Source organism: Acinonyx jubatus, chromosome E1 (assembly GCF_027475565.1).
Source record: "Acinonyx jubatus isolate Ajub_Pintada_27869175 chromosome E1, VMU_Ajub_asm_v1.0, whole genome shotgun sequence".
Classification (NCBI taxonomy): domain Eukaryota; kingdom Metazoa; phylum Chordata; class Mammalia; order Carnivora; family Felidae; genus Acinonyx; species Acinonyx jubatus.
Genome location: NC_069397.1, coordinates 57,888,235 through 57,907,561, shown reverse-complemented (window position 1 = coordinate 57,907,561; position 19,327 = coordinate 57,888,235). Strand labels below are relative to the sequence as shown.

Below are 19,327 nucleotides of genomic sequence, written 5' to 3'. Positions count from 1 at the left end.
CCGCCAGAGCAGACGGGTGGCCAGTCTCCTGGTTCAAGAAGGGGTGTGCTTGGTGTGTGGGCTGGGGACAACTGGACGGCCATCCCCCAGGGCCCTGGGCAGCGGCGGCCAGGCAGACAGGGCTCGAGGACATGCTCATCTGTGCAGATGGAGAGGCTCCTCGAGGAAAGGAAACGCAGATTCAGGGACGGGGTGCGCTCAGGGCCTGGAGGGAGAAACATCACGAGACCGGGGCCCAGGCCGCTGGGCCAGAATGTGTCTTGGTGGGACCACCGGTGAGCTCCAGGGGGTCTATCTGCACAGTGAGTCCTTTCTCTAAGAAGTTCCGGGAGCACAGGTTTCCTCGGCCGTGACAGCGGGGGTGGAAAGGTGCGTGCACGGGCGGGACAGGCAGAGGCCACGTGTAGAGGCTCGGGAGTCCGTTGTGACACATACACAGAATAAAATACGACAGAGCCACGGCAAATCACGGTTCTGTTTATTATCACAACGCGTCATTCACAGCAAAGACTGCACAAAGGTATGGGTCACAGAGCACCACGTATGAAAGGACCCCGTCCGCGCACGACCGTAAACGCACGCACCCACATGCTGACGTACGGACCCGTACGCACGCCGCGGGGATGGGGTCTGCACTACCGCCAAAGTGGATGCAGGAGACCGTCTCCTGCAGCTTTTACAAGAAGCGTTTCCGATTTTTACAAAAACACCAAAGCTGCTACGTTTTTAATTTAAAAAAACAACAACAACAAAATTATTTTTAGCAAGACACTTTGAAATCATTTGGCACACCTTGGCTTTCTCCCCGACGACAAATACGGATGCCGCCACCAAGGCTCGAACCCACCTCCGAGCTGCCCACTCCCAACGTCCCCTGTAACCAGGAAGGTGCTGGGGCGTGGAGACCCCTCCCCTGGACCGGGTGGAAATCCGTCCCTTCTTTCTCACATGGTCCGTCATTCTAGAAGGCTGTCTTTAAGCCACTCTTCAGAAAAACGTGCATGCCCAGGAATCAGAAGGGAGATAAATATGCAGTCACCCCAAATAAAGGCAGTGAGAGTCCCACCTGTGGATCCTGGTGTGTGGTTTTCCCTCCTCCTTCCAGGGTCACCTGCTCAGAGCCCTCAGCTCAGCGTGTTTATCGGGTGGCATCCGGAATCCCGGCATCAGGAACCTTCCTCGAGACGCCCCGAGCATCAGGCCCGTCGGTGCCCCAATCAGGCCTTCAACAGGGCGACCTTGTGTTCCGGAACAGAATCCTCGCTGATGTTGTAGGGCTGGGTCCCCGGTTCCTGACTCAAGTATTTCTCTGCAGAAGACACAAGGTTTGCAAGCACTAAAAAAGCAGAAGTGGGGAAGGTTCACTTCACAGAATGGGATTCGAGGCTGGCACTTCAGGGTCCTGGTGCACAGGGAGCTGGGGTTCCCCCGGCCGGCACCCCCAACCCCAGGCAGGCTTCCAGAGCCTCATTGCTTTCCACGCCCCGATAACCCTTCCTCAGTGCCGGGCGGTCCCCTGGCAGGGCCGGGCCACAGCTGTCCCTCTGTCTCCTGTGGGTCGGCCGTTTCCAGCAACAACATGGCTGGATCTCAGACACCACGCTGAGCCGAAGAAATCGGACACGAAAAGAACCTTTGCGATCCCCTTTACGTCAAGTTCTACAACAGGCAAAGCTGACCTACGGTGGAAGAAATCAGAACAGCGGCTAACCCTGGCGGGGGGTCATGAAGGGGCTGAGGAAACCTTCTGGAATGATGGAAATGTTCCATCTCAACTGCGGACACCTGGCTGTACCCACCTGTCAGAACTCGAGTTGCACACTTAAGATCTGTGCGTTCACTGAACCTATGCTGTACCTTAAATAAAAACATCCCCCCCAGATAAACTCCCAGAACAAGAGGGCCCCCCGATTCCGTGGCCTCTGCCTCACCCACTGTGCCCACGCTCCCCACTCCTGGACCTGTGCGTCCGACCCTCCGATTCCAGAGTTTCTGTCTTGCCATCCTGCCACCCCGATCCTGGGGGCCACGGGCACGCGCGGCTGACGTGGCTCGCTCTCAGATGACCCCGCCGTACCCACCTGCCTCTTCCAGTGTGGAGAAGTATTGTATACCCTTCAGGTCAGCGGACAGCAGGGCACGGAGAACGGGAACCTACAGGGCAGGCAGACTTTAATTCCGGGCAGGGATGTTCCTGTCTCAACACGGGGCACGCGAGGTCTGGGGCGGGCCCGCAGGTCCAGGGCCACCGGCCAGGTCACTGCTTCCCCCAGAGCGTCCAAGTAGTTACAACTCCACCTCTACTCAGGGAAACGGAGGGAAGAAACTGGGCCTCCTGGCTACGCTAGAAGAGGAGTATTTAGAAGTTGACACTCTAAGGAGGACACAAAAACGAGCTCTCTGCAGACAGGACGAGGAACGTGACCGTTGTCAGCAGGCTTCGGAGCCAGGTGCCCGGGTCAGGGAGCAGGGGCCACCGTCCTCGCTGTGTGACTTTGGGCGGCTTACTCAGCCTCGTGGGGCCTCGGTGCCCTTGTCCTCACGTGGGGACGGGAACAACGCCGACCTCACGGGCAGGTCTGAGGGCAAAAAGGGCCGCCCGTCGCGACACCCACCTGCAGGCCGACGAAGGCGAGGGTGACACCGTGCCTGTGGAAGTCTCCCAGGAGGTCCCCGAGCCCCAGCACCACGGTGTAGTCAATGCTGCAGACGTGGGTACAGTCCAGCACCGTGCAGCGCGGGGGGGACGCTGCGGAGACAGGGGCCGGCGGGTCAGGGGCCAGAGCGAGGCCACAGAGGGCTCCGGCCCCAGCAGGGAGGGTGGGGGTGGGGTCTGCAGGACCTGTGATCACAGCCGTCTGGAGACAGCAGCAGCGACCCCCTTCAGAGGAGGAACGGGCCCCTTTTCTTCCCCGAACACCAACTCCCGGGAACAAAGGACGGTCTTTAGGAACAAACGTTGGGGAACAGCCCCTCCTGCTGTGTGCAGATGGCAGGCACCCACCGGATGCCCCCGAGACGCCCCGAGACCTCCTGGGCCTGAGTGGGTGAGCTCCCTGGCGGCTGAGGACAGGGACTCAGGGTCCCGCGGGAGCAGACGGGGGTACAGAGAAGGTGGCAGGGAGTTGGGGGGGCCCCAGCCCACGCACCTTCCAGAGTCCGACTCAGTATCGCCTCCCGGAGGGACTCGATGGCCGGGAAGTGCAGACCGCTGGCCGGCTGCAGGACCAGCACCGGCCCCTCTGACACCTGGGGACAGAGCAGGGGACAGCCGGTGGGTCCTAGAGGCAAGTCCGACCTGGCAGTTCCGAGAGGGTGGCCCCTCCAGCAGGAGGCCCCAACCCAGGCCGACAGAACAGAGCAGGGGGAGCACAGCTGACGGGCCCTCACGCCTACCCGCAGCCTCACGTGCAGCAGGAGAGCTTGGTGGTCCACGGCAGGAGGCTGACACCCGTCCACTGTGTGAACGGTCACTGGGTGGTGCCACGGGCCAGAGTCGCACCGAGGAGGCGTGCAACAGTTGAGCCAAGGGGTACCGCCCAGGGCACGCGTCACCCCACCAGGCCCCCTGAGGCCAGCAGACCCCTGGCTCGGGGAGATCAGATGGGCTGGTACCTGCATCTTGGGTCTGGCCACAGAGTGCAGGAGGATCAGAGTGGACACCAGGGTCCCGGCCAGGATGCCGTACTGGACCTCCCAGAAGCAGAGCAGGAATGTCACGCAGAGGGGCAGCAGGTCCAGCCCTGGAAGAGAGGAGTCCAACTGAGGGGTGGCCCCCTCAGGATAAGCTGGGCTCCAGCAAGCCCGACCCCCAGAGAGACCTCCGTCTGGGGCCTCAGGGGCTGACATGGGCCACGGCCACACTGGCCGAGACGTGTCAGGGGCAAGACGTGTCTGGCCCTCCCTGCCTGGCTGAGGGGCCACTAAGACCTGACAGCCAGGCCCAGGGCCCCTGCCCTCAGAGAGGAGGTCAACCGTGGGCATCTGTCGGGGGCCTGAGGAAGGGACCTGGGGGGGGGTCCTTGGGCAACACGCGTGACTCCTCTGAGCCACAGGAGGAAGGGTCCTGGGGCAGGTGGGAGGGCTCGGGGGTCAGCCTAGGATTCGACTCTGACGTGTGTCACTCAGGGGAGGCCCCATCCTCCCTGGGCTTCCGTGGGGGCGGAGAGCACCTGCCAGTCCCACACAGGCGCCCATGCGTCTCAGGGCTGTCCCAAAGAGGGCGGCAGCGACACAGCAGGGAGCTGGCACGTGTGGCACGTGAAGAAATCCCCGATGCCTCTCGGGGGCAGACGGGAGGAACCAGGGAAGCCCCGTAAATCCCTCCATTGCTTCAGCCAGTGAAACAAACACGTGAACGGGAGTTCCGTCAAAGGCACTGCAGGCTCCAGGGAGTCCCGAGAGGAGTCAGGCCGCTGGGGTGACCCTGAGGCCTCTCATCTCTCCCCAGCCAGGCCAGGCTTGAGGCTGGGAAAGGGGAGGAGGAGAAGGAGGTGGGGGGGGGAGGGGAGAAAGGGGGAGGAGGGCCGGAAGGAGGGGGAGAGAAAGGGGAATGGAGGAGAAAAAGGAGGGGTGGAGAGGAGGGAGGAGGGGTAAGAAAAGGAGGAACAAGGGGAGGAGGAGAAGAGAAAGGAGGGATGAAGGGGAAAGGGAGTAGGAGAGAGAAGCAGGGGAAAGAAGGAGGGATAGAGAAGAAGGGAAGATAGATGAGGGAATGAAGGGGAAGGGGAGGAGGGAGAAGGGGAAGGGGAAAAAGAGAGGAGGAGAAGGAGAAATGGAGGGGAGGGGAGGGGAGGAGGGGAGAAGAAGGGATGGAGGGGAGAGGAGAACAGGAAGGAGGGGAGGGGAGGAGGGGGAGAAGGAGTGGGGAGGAGAAAAAGAGACAGAAGAAGGAGGGATGGAGGGGAGGGGAGGAGGGGAGAAGGAGGGATGGAGGGGAGGGGAAAATAGATGAGGGAATGAGGGGGAAGGGGAGGAGGGGGAGGAGGGGAGGGGAAGAAGAGAGGAGAAGAAGGAGGGATGGAGGGGAGGGGAGGAGGGATGAGGGGAGGGGAGGAGGGGAGGAGGAGGAGAAGGAAGGATGAAGGGGAGGGGACGAGGGGAGGGGAGAATGAGGGATGGAGAGGAGAGGAGAAGGGGAAGGAGGGAGGGGAGGAGGGGGAGAAGGAGGGGGGAGGGGAAGAAGAGAGAGGAGAAGGAAGGACGGAGGGGAGGCGAGGAGGGGGAGAGGAGGAAGGATGGAGGGGAGGGAAGGAGGGGAGGGGAGAAGGAAGGATGGAGGGGAGAGGAGAAGGGGAAGGAGGGAGGGGAGGAGGAGGAGGGGGAAGGGGAAGGGGAAAAAGAGAGGAGGAGGAGGAGAAATGGAAGGGAGGGGAGGAGGGGAGAAGAAGGGATGGAGGGGAGAGGAGAAGAGGAAGGAGGGGAGGGGAGGAGGGGGAGAAGGAGTGGGGAGGAGAAAAAGAGACAGAAGAAGGAGGGATGGAGGGGAGGGGAGGAGGGGAGAAGGAGGGATGGAGGGGAGGGGACGAGGGGAGGGGAGAAGGGGAAGGAGGGAGGGGAGGAGGGGGGAAGAAGGGGGGAGGGGAAGAAGAGAGAGGAGAAGGAAGGATGGAGGGGAGGCGAGGAGGGGGAGAGGAGGAAGGATGGAGGAGAGAGAAGGGGGAGCAGGGGCGGGGGGAGGGCAGCAGGGGTGCCTGCGGGCTGCAGACTCACTCCGCACTGCACGGAGCGGGTCTGGGGCACCCTTCGCCCTCCTGACCCATGGCCAGCAGGGCCACCTCCCGGGACGACGGTAACCCCCGGCTGCAACCGTGCCCCGTGGGTCCCGGAAGACGGTGGGGGGAGGATCCGGGATACGTGCGCGTGACCGGCGAGCACACACGTACTCTTCACGCGCCAGAGCGTCCCGAAGATCCCGGCGTCGAACAGCGGAGCCACGGCCATGATGATGACGGCGGCCAGGGCGGACTTGGGGATATAGTAGAACAGCGAGGTCAGGTAGTCGAGCGACAGCAGCACCAGCACTCCTGCGGGGTGGGGGCGCAGGGCGTCATGGGTGACCACCAGCCCCGCCCCGCACGCGCTCCGGGCTTGGGGGGGGTTGCTCACCTGTCACCAGGCCCCCTGCTGGGGTGCACACCCCCGACTGCGCGTTCACAGCCGTCCTGGAAGGAAACACAGACGCCCCTGGTGGCTGAGGGGCCCTGGACCGGCAGGGGAGGCTGGCCCCTGGGACCGGAGCGCCTGGAAGGGGACGTCGGGGCCCCGCGGACACTGGCGCCTAAGCGGGGACACTGAGGAGCAGCCAACCCTGCCTGTCCCCAGCCTGTGGCATCTCGTCACGGCAGGCTAGCAAAGACGTCACTGTGTTCACGGATACGCAGACCTGCCGCTGACACTATCGAGTGGGGGACGTCCCTCTCACCACGCACTCGTCTCCCACGTGCACGCGCACACACGGACAGAAAGGCCTGGAGAGAGAACCACCACGGGCTGGCGGTGAGGCTCCTCCCAGGGGACCGGAAGTCAACTTGGCTGTTTTCGACCTTCCCTTTTCCCCGTCGCCCGTTTGGAAAACCACATCCGGTCCCGCAACCCAGGAAGAGACTTCTCTGCCCAAGGACTCGACCCCGGCCCACATCTTCCTCTGCCACCGTGAGCACCACAAAGGGAGAACCCGGTTTCGGCTCCCGATCACCCTCACGGTGACCTGTGCCCGCCTGCACGCCCTGTGGATATGCCAGTCCGTCTGTACGTGTCCACAGAGAGCCTAAGTCGTCTTCCGCTTTTCCAGAGCTGGGCAGAAACTTCATTCCTCAAACACTCACTGATTTTTCTGGTACCCGTTATACGCAAGGTACTGCACCAGACGGGGGCACAAAACCTGCGACCTTGATGGACAGGTCACACTACAAGAGCTGGTGGAAGGTTAGACTGAGAACACACGGAGGGTTTATTTCACAAACCAGCCCAGTGCCCGCAGGCTGCTGGCTTCGTTGTACGCGCTCTCGTTCAACCTCCGGTAACTCTGACGCGGGCCCGTTGTGATTCCTATTTGCAGGCGAGGACACGGAGTGGGCCCTGCGGCCCCTTGGACGCAGGGGTTTGGGGGTGTTGCGGAGGTCCAGTACTCAGACGGGGTCGGGCCAGCGGTTCTGGGGACGCAGGTGCTGCTGGCCAATGCCCCCACTTCTCCCCCCCCAGCAAGGTCACTCTCTGCCCTGCCCTCTGGCCTTCCGGGGGGGGGGGGGTTGGTGCCAGCACGTGTGGAGGCTGTGCGTAACCCACACCCGTTTCTCCACACGGAGCACGATGCTTCCCGTCCCCTTCCGGAATGCGCTCCGGCAGGAGATGCGGGGAGCCCTGCCACGTGCTGGGGATGTGTTAGGAGTAAACCGCAGCACCGGCGACCAGAGAAAACAGGTGAGATGGTGAAGGGCAGCAGAGTGAGCCCAGGTCCTGCCTCCCACGGATGCCGCTGATGGAGGGGTGCGGCCGCCACGGGCAGACTTCTGCCCCGGAGGAGAACAGAGGGGCATCGAGATGTGGGCAGGGGCCCGGCAGGCTCTTCGAGCTGCATGTGGACCCTCTGGCCTGGGCTGGGACCTCCCCCACCCAAGGCACAGAGGAGGACGTGGTCACTCACCGCCCAAAGCTGCCTGTGACCGGGTAGGAGGAGACGAGGGAGCCCAGCACATTGGTCAGGCCTGGGGAGGAAACGGAAGCAAGAGGTTTATCCGGGGGGAGCGGGACATAAAATGATACAAACACATGGGACATGATGATGAAACGGAGGCCGGAGACCAGGAAGGAAACAGGAAGAGGGGAAGGTGGGAGGAATCACCCAGGAGTGTGCTACGAGCGTCCAGGTGTCTGTCACAGGGAAGGAAACACAAATCGTGATCTTTGCCGAGTTCACTGGGGTTGACCCTAACTGTAAAATAACTCTGGCCCCAGCCTTGCCCCAGTGAACTAAACGTGCCTTTTTCCATGTGTAACAGGGCCCAGAAGGCCCACCAGCCCGGAGGTCAGCTATCCCCCTCCTTCAAACCCACACTCCTTTCGTGAGACGACCAGCTCGTACACAAGGTCATGGCTAGTAAGTGCCTCACTCCCGTGACACTGACTCACCCACACCTGAGACCCTGGCCAGGACCTACAAACGGAGATAACTAATTAGCCCACGTTTATCACGGGCGGCCCTGCCAGCATGTGGCTCGCCCAGGGCCTTCCCAAAGACCACAGTCCCGCACGGTCCATAACGCCACAATGGGCTCACAGGTTCAGGTACCTGCTCTTGAGACAGCTCAGGGTGGGGCCCGCTCAGAACCAGGCCCTCCTGGGTCCCACAGCCCAGCACGTGCCCCGAGAGCAGGGCCACACATCGCTGGAGGTAGCAGAGGCCATGTACTGACCACACACGGTCACCCTGACTCTTCGCGATGGCCCGAGACTCCGGTCAGAGACCTGACCGCGTGGTGTGGGCGTTCTGTGGCACCTGTCCACCATGAGCTCAGAGAGGAGCCCCCCAAAGTCTCTGTGACCCATCCTGGGGCCCCATACCCTGTGCTGTCAGGAAACTCAGTGGCTCAAGCCCAAAACGCCGTCATGCAGGGAAGCAGCAGGGCGGGGGGCGGGGGTGGGGGGCTCCTGTGGACTCCCCGGGGAAGGCACCTACTGGTGCTGCCGGGTCAGACCCCTGCCTACCTCACAAGCGGCAGGAAGCAAAGGCAGAAGAGCCTGGTGTCCACAAATGAAAAACAGTCGTGAGAACTCAATTTAAGATGCGGGTCGTGCCCTCAAAATGAATCCCCAGAGGGGCGCCTGGGTGGCTCAGTCGGTTAAGCGTCCGACTTCAGCCAGGTCACGATCTCGCGGTCCGTGAGTTCGAGCCCCGCGTCGGGCTCTGGGCTGATGGCTCAGAGTCTGGAGCCTGCTTCCGATTCTGTGTCTCCCTCTCTCTCTGCCCCTCCCCCGTTCATGCTCTGTCTCTTTCTGTCTCAAAAATAAATAAACGTTAAAAAAAAAAAAAAAAAAAAGAATCCCCAGAGAGGCCAGATTTGTGGAAACTAAACAAAAAGCCAGGACACCTGGCATAGACCCACCCAATAGCGGGGCCTACCCAAGTTTTCGCTGACCTGCCTGCCCGGCCTGCAGGGGGGTCACGGGCAGGGGGCGAGGACAGACGGGGTCCCGGACATCAGCAGGCTCACCCAGAGCCCACGTTCCTCAGCGATCTGACCCCAACGTGGAACACTCCTGGCATTCCTTGACCTGGAGCAGAGCTACAGATCTCAGGGTCTGGTATACAGCAAGTGCTCAATAAGCTCCAGTCACAGCGACACCAGAGGTCAGCCGCCTATGCCACGTGAGTATGCACGGGACCATCTGGGGACGGGCCCGACTCACGGCCACCTCTGCTCCTTGTACCTCGCCACGCGCATCACCACGGTCTGAGCAGCCCAAGTGAGACCACCGCTGGGGTCTTACCGATGGCCAGCAGCTCCTGGTTGGCGTCAACGTGGTAATTATTCTGAGACGCTACGGAGAGAGGATAAAAAGTCACTAGATGCACGGCCTCGCTGAGAAAACGTCCGTCAGACAAAAAACAGATTATCAACTTCCACCCACGGCAACATCTACGTGATGTAAACGTAAGCATGTAAACACGCAAAAAAACACATGCACGTATGCGAACAAATACGCTCAAGCGTGTATGCGTGTCTCCCAAGAAAGGGCAGAAAGATGGACGGGAAAACATGAACAGCGGCCAACTGCGGTGGCGAGAGCGGCTTCTTTGTACGCGTCTGCACCTCCCGCGTGCCCTACGACGACAACGTGTGCTGCTCTCACGAGAAGGGCGAAGTCTGAAACGAAAACCTGTCTGATCACGAGTGGGGAGGACCCGGAAGGCACGGACGAGGCCATTCAGACAGACGGGCCGGCAGGCACGGGGTGGGGGTGGGGGGGACACGCGGCAGCTGTGAATCCCAGGCAGCGGCTGGCACGCGTTTCGGTGAAGGGCCAGCTGGGAACATCTTAGGCTCTGCCGGCCACACTCTGTCACGACGACTCCGTGCGTGTCACAGCCGGAAGTAGCAGCTGTGGAAACCGCGATCCCGTGAGCAGGACCGCGTTCTAGTAACACCTTTCTGCGACACGAATACTGAGATCATGAACTTCACGTGCTTTTCGTGTGTCGGGAAATCCTAAACTTGTTCAGAAATTTTTTTCAAACGCTTAAAAATGTAACAGCCATTCTCAGGCCATGGGCTTCTCCAAGCCCCCGATTCAGAGGATGACAAGCTTACAAGTTAGGACAGGAGAGCGACTGACTTCAAAGGAAAACAGGGAGAGAACAAGCAGGGGAGGGGCAGAGAGAGAGGGAGACACAGAATCCAAAGCAGGTTTCAGGCTCTGAGCGGTCAGCACAGAACCCGACGCAGGGGCTCCAACTCAAGAGCCCTGAGATCCTGACCTGAGCCGAAGTCGGATGCTTAACCGACTGAGCCACCCAGGCGCCCCAGAAAACAAAGTTTTAAAGTGAGGCGAGAGGCATAAACTCTTTAAGATGCAGACTCCAAAATGCCCCCAAATCTCCCTTGCCAGAAAGATAACCTTGTACAGAAGAGCCGTACAAGAAAGATTTGATCGGAACATGACCTCGAGCAGCCACTGGCATTTGGAAGAGAGTGTTCAAGACTCTCTTCGGAAGGACAGAAGGGTCAGGCTGCTGGCAGTTCGCACGAGGAAACGAAATCCTGGCATAACCAGAGCCGATCTATGGAGACAGAGCGACACGGGCACCTTTCCTGGGTTTCATCTTTAGGGTCCACCTAAACCCCAGGGTGAGAGCCTGTCACAAAACGAAATGAAAATGCCACCCGCACAGACAACACAAAGCTGGACGTCCAGCAGACCAAAGGGAGGGGACAGGAGAAGGATGGAGCAGCCTCAGCCCAGAGGGAGGAATGAGGGCAATAGATATTTGAGTAGATTAAGGTCTCCGGGCCTCCCTGGGGGCAAAGAGGGGACAGGCCAGGTGTGCTCAGCCGACTGAAGGAGCACATTGTTAACATTTTTTCTATAAATGGTTTTTATTTATTTACTTTTTTAGAGAGCCAGGGAGCCTGAGCAGGGAGAGGGGCAGAGGGAGAGGAGGAAGAGAGAAAAAGAGAATCTTAAGCAGGCTTCATGCTGAGTGAGGAACCCAACACAGGGCCCGATCCCACGACCGTGAGATCATGACCTGAGCGGGAATCAAGAGTCAGGCACTCAACCGACTGAGCCACCCAGGCACCTCAAGTTGTTAAACTTTTAGGAATTTTGGGAACCTGTCACCAAACATAGCCGTTACTATCTATTATGTGAAAACTTCCCATCAAATTATATTAAAAATAAAAATATACTTAAAACTCCTCCTAAAAAAAACAAACAAAAACTCCTCCTTTGCCTACCTACGTTTTCCTAAGACAAGCTCATTTCAAAGCATGTGCACGTGGGGTGTGGCTACCGCCTGGGGGCGTGGCCATCGCATGGGGGCGTGGCTGCCGCAATCTCATCCCAGGATGGGAACTTGAAACTCTGTTCTGCTGGGAGCCACGTAGGTGGCGGGGAACGTTTCCGTCAAAGAAAACGCAAAGGGGAAATGCAAGCCCTTCTTTATCTGGAGAGCAGGCTCCCAGACGTTAGCAGCCACCACTGGGTGAGGTTTTTCATTGTAAATCCACTTTCACCACAAACCTTTGTTTAAAGACGAACATGTACTACTTGGATAAAAACACAAGCTGTGAAAAATCAAAGCAGAGAACAGAAAACAAAAGAGCAGGCAAGCAAGTCAGGCTCCCGGACAGCACCAGGGAGGCGTGGATGGCGGGCACCTTACCAAAGGACTTGGCCACCGCGATGCTCTCCAGGAGACCCATCAGGGGCACCACGGCCAGCCCAGCCCCCATGTCCTGAGGGAGGAGACAGGGACAGTGAGTGACCCTCTGAGGAAGGAGAGCAGGCGTCTGAGCAGGCAGTGACCCGTCCTTCGGCTGCGGGGCCGTGAGCTCACACGCGCAAGGAGGCAACTCCGTGTGGCACGAGCACGGAGCAGGACACGGAGCGAACCCCTGCTTTGCCAGCGCCCGTGACGCGAGACGCTCCTCTGGGCTCAGGGCAGGAAAATAAAGGCGGTGTCCTTTGAGGTCGTGCCCCATCTGGAACTCTCTCGTGCCCGTCCCTGCACCCAGAGGCGCTCCGCCCTGAGGACTCAGGGGTCCCAACGGGGCTCAGAGCTCCTTGTTACGAAGCGGATGCATCAGGGCGCAGACAGAACCAGGCCAGAGGCTGCCGCAGCTCAGCCCAGAGGCCTGGCTCCCCACCTCTACCCACCTGTACCATCTCAGTGAAGGAAACTGTTCCGTTGGCCGTGGTCACCGAGAAGGGCGGAAGGCGGACGGGAGGGAGCCCCTCGGCCGTCTGTCCGGTTAGAACAAAAGGCTGGTATCCAGTCACCTCGAAGGAGTACGCGACCAGGGCGGCAAAGGAGACCACCAGCGCGTTGCGAGCTAGGACAGAGCGAGAACCGTTGGTGAACCCGGCTCCTCTGGGTGACTGGGGTGAATACACCCTACCCCAGCCACGGCCCCTGACGCTCCCGCCTGGGAAACAGCACGGGCTCGAGTGACTGTGGGGAGGGCGTGAACACGTGATGCCACGGCAAACCAAGACGGCAGGACGGGCGTATGGCGACGTGCAGGGCCCACACGCGTCACCTACTGGCTCACCTTGCGTCCCACCCCTCGCGTCTTGCCTGGGCTGTGCTGGCTGCTTAAGTGGGGGTGACACCTCTTCCCGGAACGTGAGCCCCATCATGCAGCCGGCTCTCAAGTCACATCCAGACCAGAGACAGGAGAATCCCTCGGGGTGGGACTCCGGGGCTGGGGGCGGGGTGGGCACACGGGGCACCCCTCACCCTGGGTGTGCAGGACGGCTGCACAACTTCCTCGGCCGGAACACCCCTCACCTGTTGTGGCCGTCCAGACCAGTGCGTGGCTGAGCCGCACGCCGGGGGGCATCTCAGGGTGGACGGGGGGCACGTGGTTCCGCATCAGCTTCAGCACCAACAGCAGCACCATGCAGACCAGCCCCAGCACGGCATCACCCACCCTGTGGACAGACACCGCTCACGCCCAGGCCGGCCCAGGGCACACACCTCTGCCCCTCGGTTGCCCCTTCCGCGGGAAAGCCGCCTCTCCCGGTTGCTCTTCTCGCTGTCTGCTAAGCAATGTGCTTCCCTGCTCTATTTCGACATTTTGTTCAGTGACCACGCAGGCCAGCGCAGGCCTGGGAGCCGAGGCCCGAATCCCAGTGGCACTGGGGCCACTAGCTCACGTTTTGAGTCACGGAGCTCTGTGGGCTGCAGAGGCCTGGACTGTTCCAGGAAGTTCACCTGCAGGAAGAGCTGCCTAGGGAGATCTGACTGCCTCTTATGCTCGCTGACCAGTTGGCCTCCAATTCTCCTGCCCCCCTCCCCGCCCCCAAGAGGATGACCCCCGCAGGCTGCATGACCCGGGCCAGGGAGCCCCTGGCTTCCAGTGGGTTCAGCCCCGAGGAGCCTCACTGCAGACGAAGGGGAGAGAGGACGGCAGGTCAGAGGTCTCCCCCTCTCCCTCCAGCCTCAGCACTGGCCCCACCGGGCAGCTACCCCCAGGTCACTGCTCCTCCGGCCAGGGACACGTCCAGACTCTCGGCTCATCTGGGATCCTCTCTTATCGGCCTCGTTACCCTGGCTGCTCTCCGGGGAGGCCCTTCGACTGGAGAAGCCCCATGACCCGCCGCCTGCTGCCCGTCCCTCGGGCACATCCACATTGCCTGCCTGCCCCGTGGCCTGCGTTCTCCTCACTGAACCACAAACCTCTGGACAGACCGCTGCCCTTCCTCTGCGGGGGGCCCTCCCGCTCCTACCACCCAAGGCTCCGTGCAGGGCCACGGGACGGGACCGGCTCTCAGGTCGTCCCACACAGAGCTTCTCAAAATGCAGTGCGCACACTGACCCCCCGGGGCCCCCGCTGAACGCTGGCTGCTTGAGCAGGTCCGCGCATGGCCGCGAGTCTGCATTCCTAACCAGCTCCCCTGTGACGCTGGTGCTGCTCTGGGACCTGTTCGAAGGGACAGGCCCCAGAGGTCGGGAATAAGTTCCCCCCGGGGGTGGGGCCTGGGAGAGGGGTTCCGGGACGAAGGGCTTCCCTACACGGACAGGACCACACGGCCACGAGGTACCTGGTCTCTCCGATGTTGCGGAAGGTGTGATACACTTGCAGGAAAAACTGTCTGGGGATACCCTGCAGTCCCAGGAGGTTCTGTTCAAACGGAGATTCGGATCAGACAACCTTCTCAAAGTGAGGCCTGAAGCCCTCCCCTGCAGCATCTCAGTACATTGTAAACCCAGAGTCCAAGGGCCCTTGCTGGGGGCACATCCCAAGGCTCTCTGGGGACCCTCTGCCCATTCCCAAAGCCCCCAGGGGCAGGGGATCGTGATCCTTGGGCGAAAGAGACCAAGGACACGTTTTGGTGAATAATTCTCCCTTGTGAGGAAAACCAGTCCAGGTGATCTCAAAGCAGGGAGACCTCTTCGTGCGCCCTGGTCAAGGGTCTGGGGTCGCTGCCGGCCCACCCCACCCCGCCCTGCAGGCCCCACTGCCCTTGGCTCTGTCCTGTCCCTCACACCGAGCGCCCCATCCCTACCCCCTGCCACTGGCCCGAGGCCACAACCCTCACCCGGAGGCCCACCAGCCAGGCCCACCTCCTGGCAGAAGTGCAGCCAGGTGGAGCCAAAGGCAGAGCCGCTGGGGGCTCCGAGGGGCTCCTGGGAAGGATGCTGGGGGACCCAGGAGGGCAGGGTCCTCGGGGGGGAGAAGGGGTCTACCCCGCGTTTTAGTTCTTTCTCCACTTGAGACCAGGTGGCGAACATTAGCGAGAAGGTTGATGCCCCGACCCCCAGGATGGTCAGGCCGCAAGGATCCCCAAACCTGCACACGGCCCCAGATGGGACAGACACTGGGGTGGAGACACATGGATTCTGGGGCCCAAGGAGCTCCCAGCCAGGGCAGGTCAGGAGGACCCCCCCTCCTGACCCTCCCCCCGCGCCCAGCTTAGGGCTCTCAAATGGCTGTCGTAACCTGGTCAAGGCGTTAAAGATTTGGGGGACCTGGGATTGCCAAGTAAGAGTGCATTAAGAAGCGGTCCCCTATAGGGGAGCCTGGAGGGCTCAGTCAGTTCAGCGTCCGACTTCGGCTTAGGTCACGACCTCACGGTTCGTGAATTCAAGCCCCACATTGGGCTCCACGCGGACAGCTCAGAGCCTGCTTGAGAATCCCTCCCTCTCTTGGGATAAAGAAACTATTAAAAAAAAAAAAAAAGCTGCCCTCTCTGTATTACAGTCCCATAAAAGAACAATCCTGATGCTGAGAGAGAAGAACAGTGTTTCCAGAATAAAGGACACACTGTCCCAAGGAGCGGCACTTGCCGAGCTCACCCTGACACACGTGTGCACAGAATACATAAACTGTGCCCACCCACACCTTCCTGAGCAGCGTCTCCTCTCTGGTGCAGATAACCACAGACCTACCTCCCAGGAGCAGCCTGAGAATCAAACACGAGGGAGGGTTTGGCCCAGCGTCTGGCACATAGCAAGAGCACAAACAGGGTCAGCTCTGGCTCATACGCCCTCGCGTCCCGGACTCTCGCGCTCCACCACCATCAGGGAGACGCGCTGGGCCAGCCGGGAGCAGAGCCTGGCCATGGGATCCGCGCCTCGGAGAGGCTGGGAGGTGACACACAGGCAGGGGCGGGCCTTCATTCCCACACCCTGGCTCAGTACTACTCCAGGCACCCCACTGAGCACTCGCTTCCTTTTTACAAAGCTCAGGGCCAGGGGACCGCAGTCCTAAAGAAAACACGCCCTTCGGGAACTTAAAACCCAGTGAAAGGGCAGCAAATAAAATCCTAAAGCATGGCATCCGAAAAGCGCCAAACGGGCGCCTGTGAGGCTCAGTCGGCTGAGCGTCCGACTCTTGATTTCGGCTCAGGTCGTGATCCCAGGGTCTTGGGGTTAGCCTCAAGTCAGGCTCACGCGTTGAGCGTTGAGCGTGGAGCCTGCTTGGGATTCTGTACCTCCCTCTCCCTCTGCTCCTCCCCAGCCCCAACGTGCGGGGGTGCACACGCACTCTCCCTCTTTCTCTCTCCCAAAAAAAAGTATACAGAGGTGCCTGGGTGGCTTGGTCAACTGACATCTGACTCTTTATCTTGGCTCAGATCATGATCTCAGTTTGTGAGTTTGATCCCTGCTTCAGGCTCTACGCAGGACAGCTCGGAGCCTGCTTAGCATCCTGCTTGGGACCCTCTCTCTCCCTCTCTCTGTCCCTCCCCTACTCATTCTCTTCCTCTCTCGCTCCCTCAAAAACAAACTTTAAAAATGTACACACGTGCGTCCAAATAAATTTTTAAAAATAAAATCAAAGAAAAACGGTCAACAGAAATTTAGAAAAAGAAAACTCTAGACTGTCATTACCAGTCGCCCACATTATCTCCTGCACGGTCCAACCGTCACTCAGCATCTTCCCCAGGGGCTCATGGGACCGATGGAGATGCACTGGAGCACCTGTGCTCTGAGCTCCAGAACAGCAAGCCATCAACTGGCCCGCACATATCGACCCCAGCCCCTGTCCCACTACCCACGAGGTGCCTGGGAGCCAGCTAGTGCACCTACCTTGATCTGCCCGAAGCCAATGGTGACGGTGGCAGCAGACGTAAAACCTTTGATGACAGGGCAGGAGATGAAGTCCAGCAAGAAGCCTGGCCAGCCGAGAGAGAACACTAAGCTGGTCCCAGCTCTGCCCAATCCCAGAGGACGTGGCTAGATGTGGGCTGGGACAGGTGGTCCGGGTGGAACAAGGCTAAGGACCACATGCCCCATCTGGACTAGTTTGGACAGTGGAGAAGGGAGGCTAGGGTCTGGGACCCGGAGCCCTTCTCCAAGTAGAATAGTAGAGGGCTGAGAGGGCCCCCCTCACTCTCACACACACACACACACACACACACACACACACACACACACACGAAGAGCCCTTGGGACGCAAAGAAGGAAATTTTGGCTGAGGGCCAGGGCATCCCCGGGACGCAGGGGCCTGGGTATCCCGTGACAGGAAGGCCCGAGAGTCTTACCCAAGCGCAGGAAGCCCATGGCTAACTGGATGCAGCCAGACAGAAAGGCCAGCAGCACGGCGTAGGCAGGCTCATGGAAAGTGTAGAAGGAGACCAGGAGGGACATGATGGCCGTCGGGCCCAGGGTCACGTCCCGGGAGGTGCCCAGGAAGAAATACACGAAGCATCCCATGAAGGCAGAGTAGAGGCCATACTGGTGGGGAGACAGCACTGAGCATCAAGGAGGCACACAGCATGCCCACGGTGTCCCGTGGGCAGGCGTCTAAGCGCAGGATCTGTTGCGGGTGGCTGTCGTGTCCTGCGGGGACCCCGGTGCACAGGCGGGGTAAAGCACTCACGCCGTTAGCCACGGTTGGGGACCTACAGTGACCGGGGGCCTCTTTTCCACCTGCTTCCCAGCGGGGTGCCCACAGGAGTACAAAGGCCTAAGCCCTTATCTCAGTCTAGGAGTCTAAGAAAACGTTCTCGTGAGTCATGCTGCCGGGCCCCTCAGGCAACCCAGCACTACTGGTCCAGTGCCTGCGTGTGACGAGTGTGGCAAGAGCGGTTACAGGGGCGTGTGTCTGCCCCAAGGCGGTCACATGCTGCGGACTGCACGCCAAGCCTTCTGGGGGGCCCCACGGGGCCGGGGTTCTGGTGCCCTGCCTGTCTGGAGGGGACACTACGCATTTCTGCTCGGCTCCCGGGACGGTGCTGAGGCTGGAGTGGGGCGGCAGCGGGGGCAGACGTCTCACCTGGGGCGGGAGGGCAGCCACCTCGGCGTAGGCCAGCGCCTGCGGGATGACCGTGAGCCCGACGGAGAGTCCGGCGATGGCGTCCATCTTCAGCCATGACACGGAATAGTCCGGCAGCCAGGCCAGGATGGGCAGCCGCCTCTGCAGGGCCGCAGGGGAGCAGCAGCGGGCCTGTGGGGCCATACTGGCAGCCGAGGGCCTGGCCTGCCCCAACGCCTTCACAGGAGAGGGCATGCCTGGGGTGGGCATGGGGATGACACAGCAGCAGTCAGGGTCTAGGCTTGGGAGAATCCAGCAACAGGGCAGGGTCCAGGGCATCAGGAGGGGCACACGGGCCTCCCCCCAGGGGATCTGAACCAGATGGATTAAATTTGCCCTTTGCTGGCCTCGAAGGAACCCAACAACCAGCGCAGAGGGGGCCTCGACAAAAGATGCAGTCCCCCATCCAGTCCCCTGTTCGCTACCCTCCCTGAATCCCACCTGCCCAAACGCCAGCTGCTTTCTTTCCAAGGCCCCTCGACAGAAAGAACGGGATGAACGGTTTCTCGGTGAGGGACCTAAACGCGAATTAGAGCCCACGTCTCTGCTCCCGGGATAATCTGTTTCTTCTTTTTCCCTCGCCAAGGAATTTAACGGCAGCAGCGCGAGGACTAGCGGGGTCCACGGGGGCTCCCTCGTCTGGCAGGCGGCGCGTGGGTGGGGGGCCTGCAGCCTCCAGGGCCCCGAGGCTTTCCAAGTGCGCAGCGCGGGCGAACTCCACCCACTACGGCTGACTGCGGCGCGGGCGGTGGGGGTCTCGCATCCTGAGGCCGCGCCTCACCCCACCCCCCACCTGTGGCATTCGCATCCCTACAGGAGATCCAGGGACTCTAGTGGGCTCTGGGGAACGTTCGAGGCCCCTCCATTAATTCCGGGTGCGCAGCATCCTCTAAGGACCTGGCACCTCCCCCCCTCCCCCCTCCGCGCGCAGAGCCGGCCTCAGACCACCCCTCACCCCCGGACCCCAGCGCACCCCGCCTCCCACCCTCGAAGCCGCCTGCCCCGGACGTTGGGTCTTAGGGTGGGCACCCCACGCCTGCTGACCGTTCCAGCAAGGCCGAGGGAGGCGGGGACCTGGTGGGGACGCGGTGGGAAAGGGTCCCCGCGAGAGGAGCCCGCACCCTCGGGCCCCGAGCCTCCCCCAGCGACCCCAGCCCGTCCCCCGCAGCTCGCCCACCCCGCCCGGGCCCCGCTCCCCGCCCGCCACAGACCCACCGGGCGCCGCGGCTCGGGGTCTCCGGACGTCGCCGCAGCCCGGGTCTGCGGGAACCGCAGAGGGAGAGAGAGGGAGGGGAGGGTTGGAGGGGGCGGGGCCTGGCGCGCACGTGACCTCCGGGGCGGGG

General features: G+C 61.1%; 1 protein-coding gene across 2 annotated transcripts; it reads right to left on the bottom strand.

Moving 5' to 3' along the window:
- Positions 1 to 457: 457 nt before the first annotated feature.
- Positions 458 to 19,326, bottom strand: SLC26A11 (solute carrier family 26 member 11). 2 transcript variants are annotated; one of them, XM_027052528.2, is made up of 17 exons: positions 19,200 to 19,326; positions 17,946 to 18,181; positions 17,212 to 17,404; positions 16,757 to 16,842; positions 14,269 to 14,348; positions 13,013 to 13,155; positions 12,379 to 12,554; positions 11,885 to 11,957; positions 9,490 to 9,540; positions 7,646 to 7,706; positions 6,109 to 6,164; positions 5,886 to 6,026; positions 3,616 to 3,743; positions 3,150 to 3,249; positions 2,616 to 2,749; positions 2,082 to 2,154; positions 458 to 1,309 (listed from the first exon to the last, which is right to left on the bottom strand). In XM_027052528.2, the coding sequence occupies exons 2-17, from the start codon at positions 18,177 to 18,179 to the stop codon at positions 1,218 to 1,220; spliced, it is 1,821 nt and encodes a 606-aa protein (XP_026908329.1). In that variant the 5' UTR covers positions 18,180 to 18,181; positions 19,200 to 19,326; the 3' UTR covers positions 458 to 1,217. The 2 variants fall into 2 exon arrangements, with proteins under 2 accessions (XP_026908329.1, XP_053068821.1); XM_053212846.1 differs by lacking the exon at positions 19,200 to 19,326 and having other exon boundaries at positions 17,946 to 18,895.
- Position 19,327: the final 1 nt, after the last annotated feature.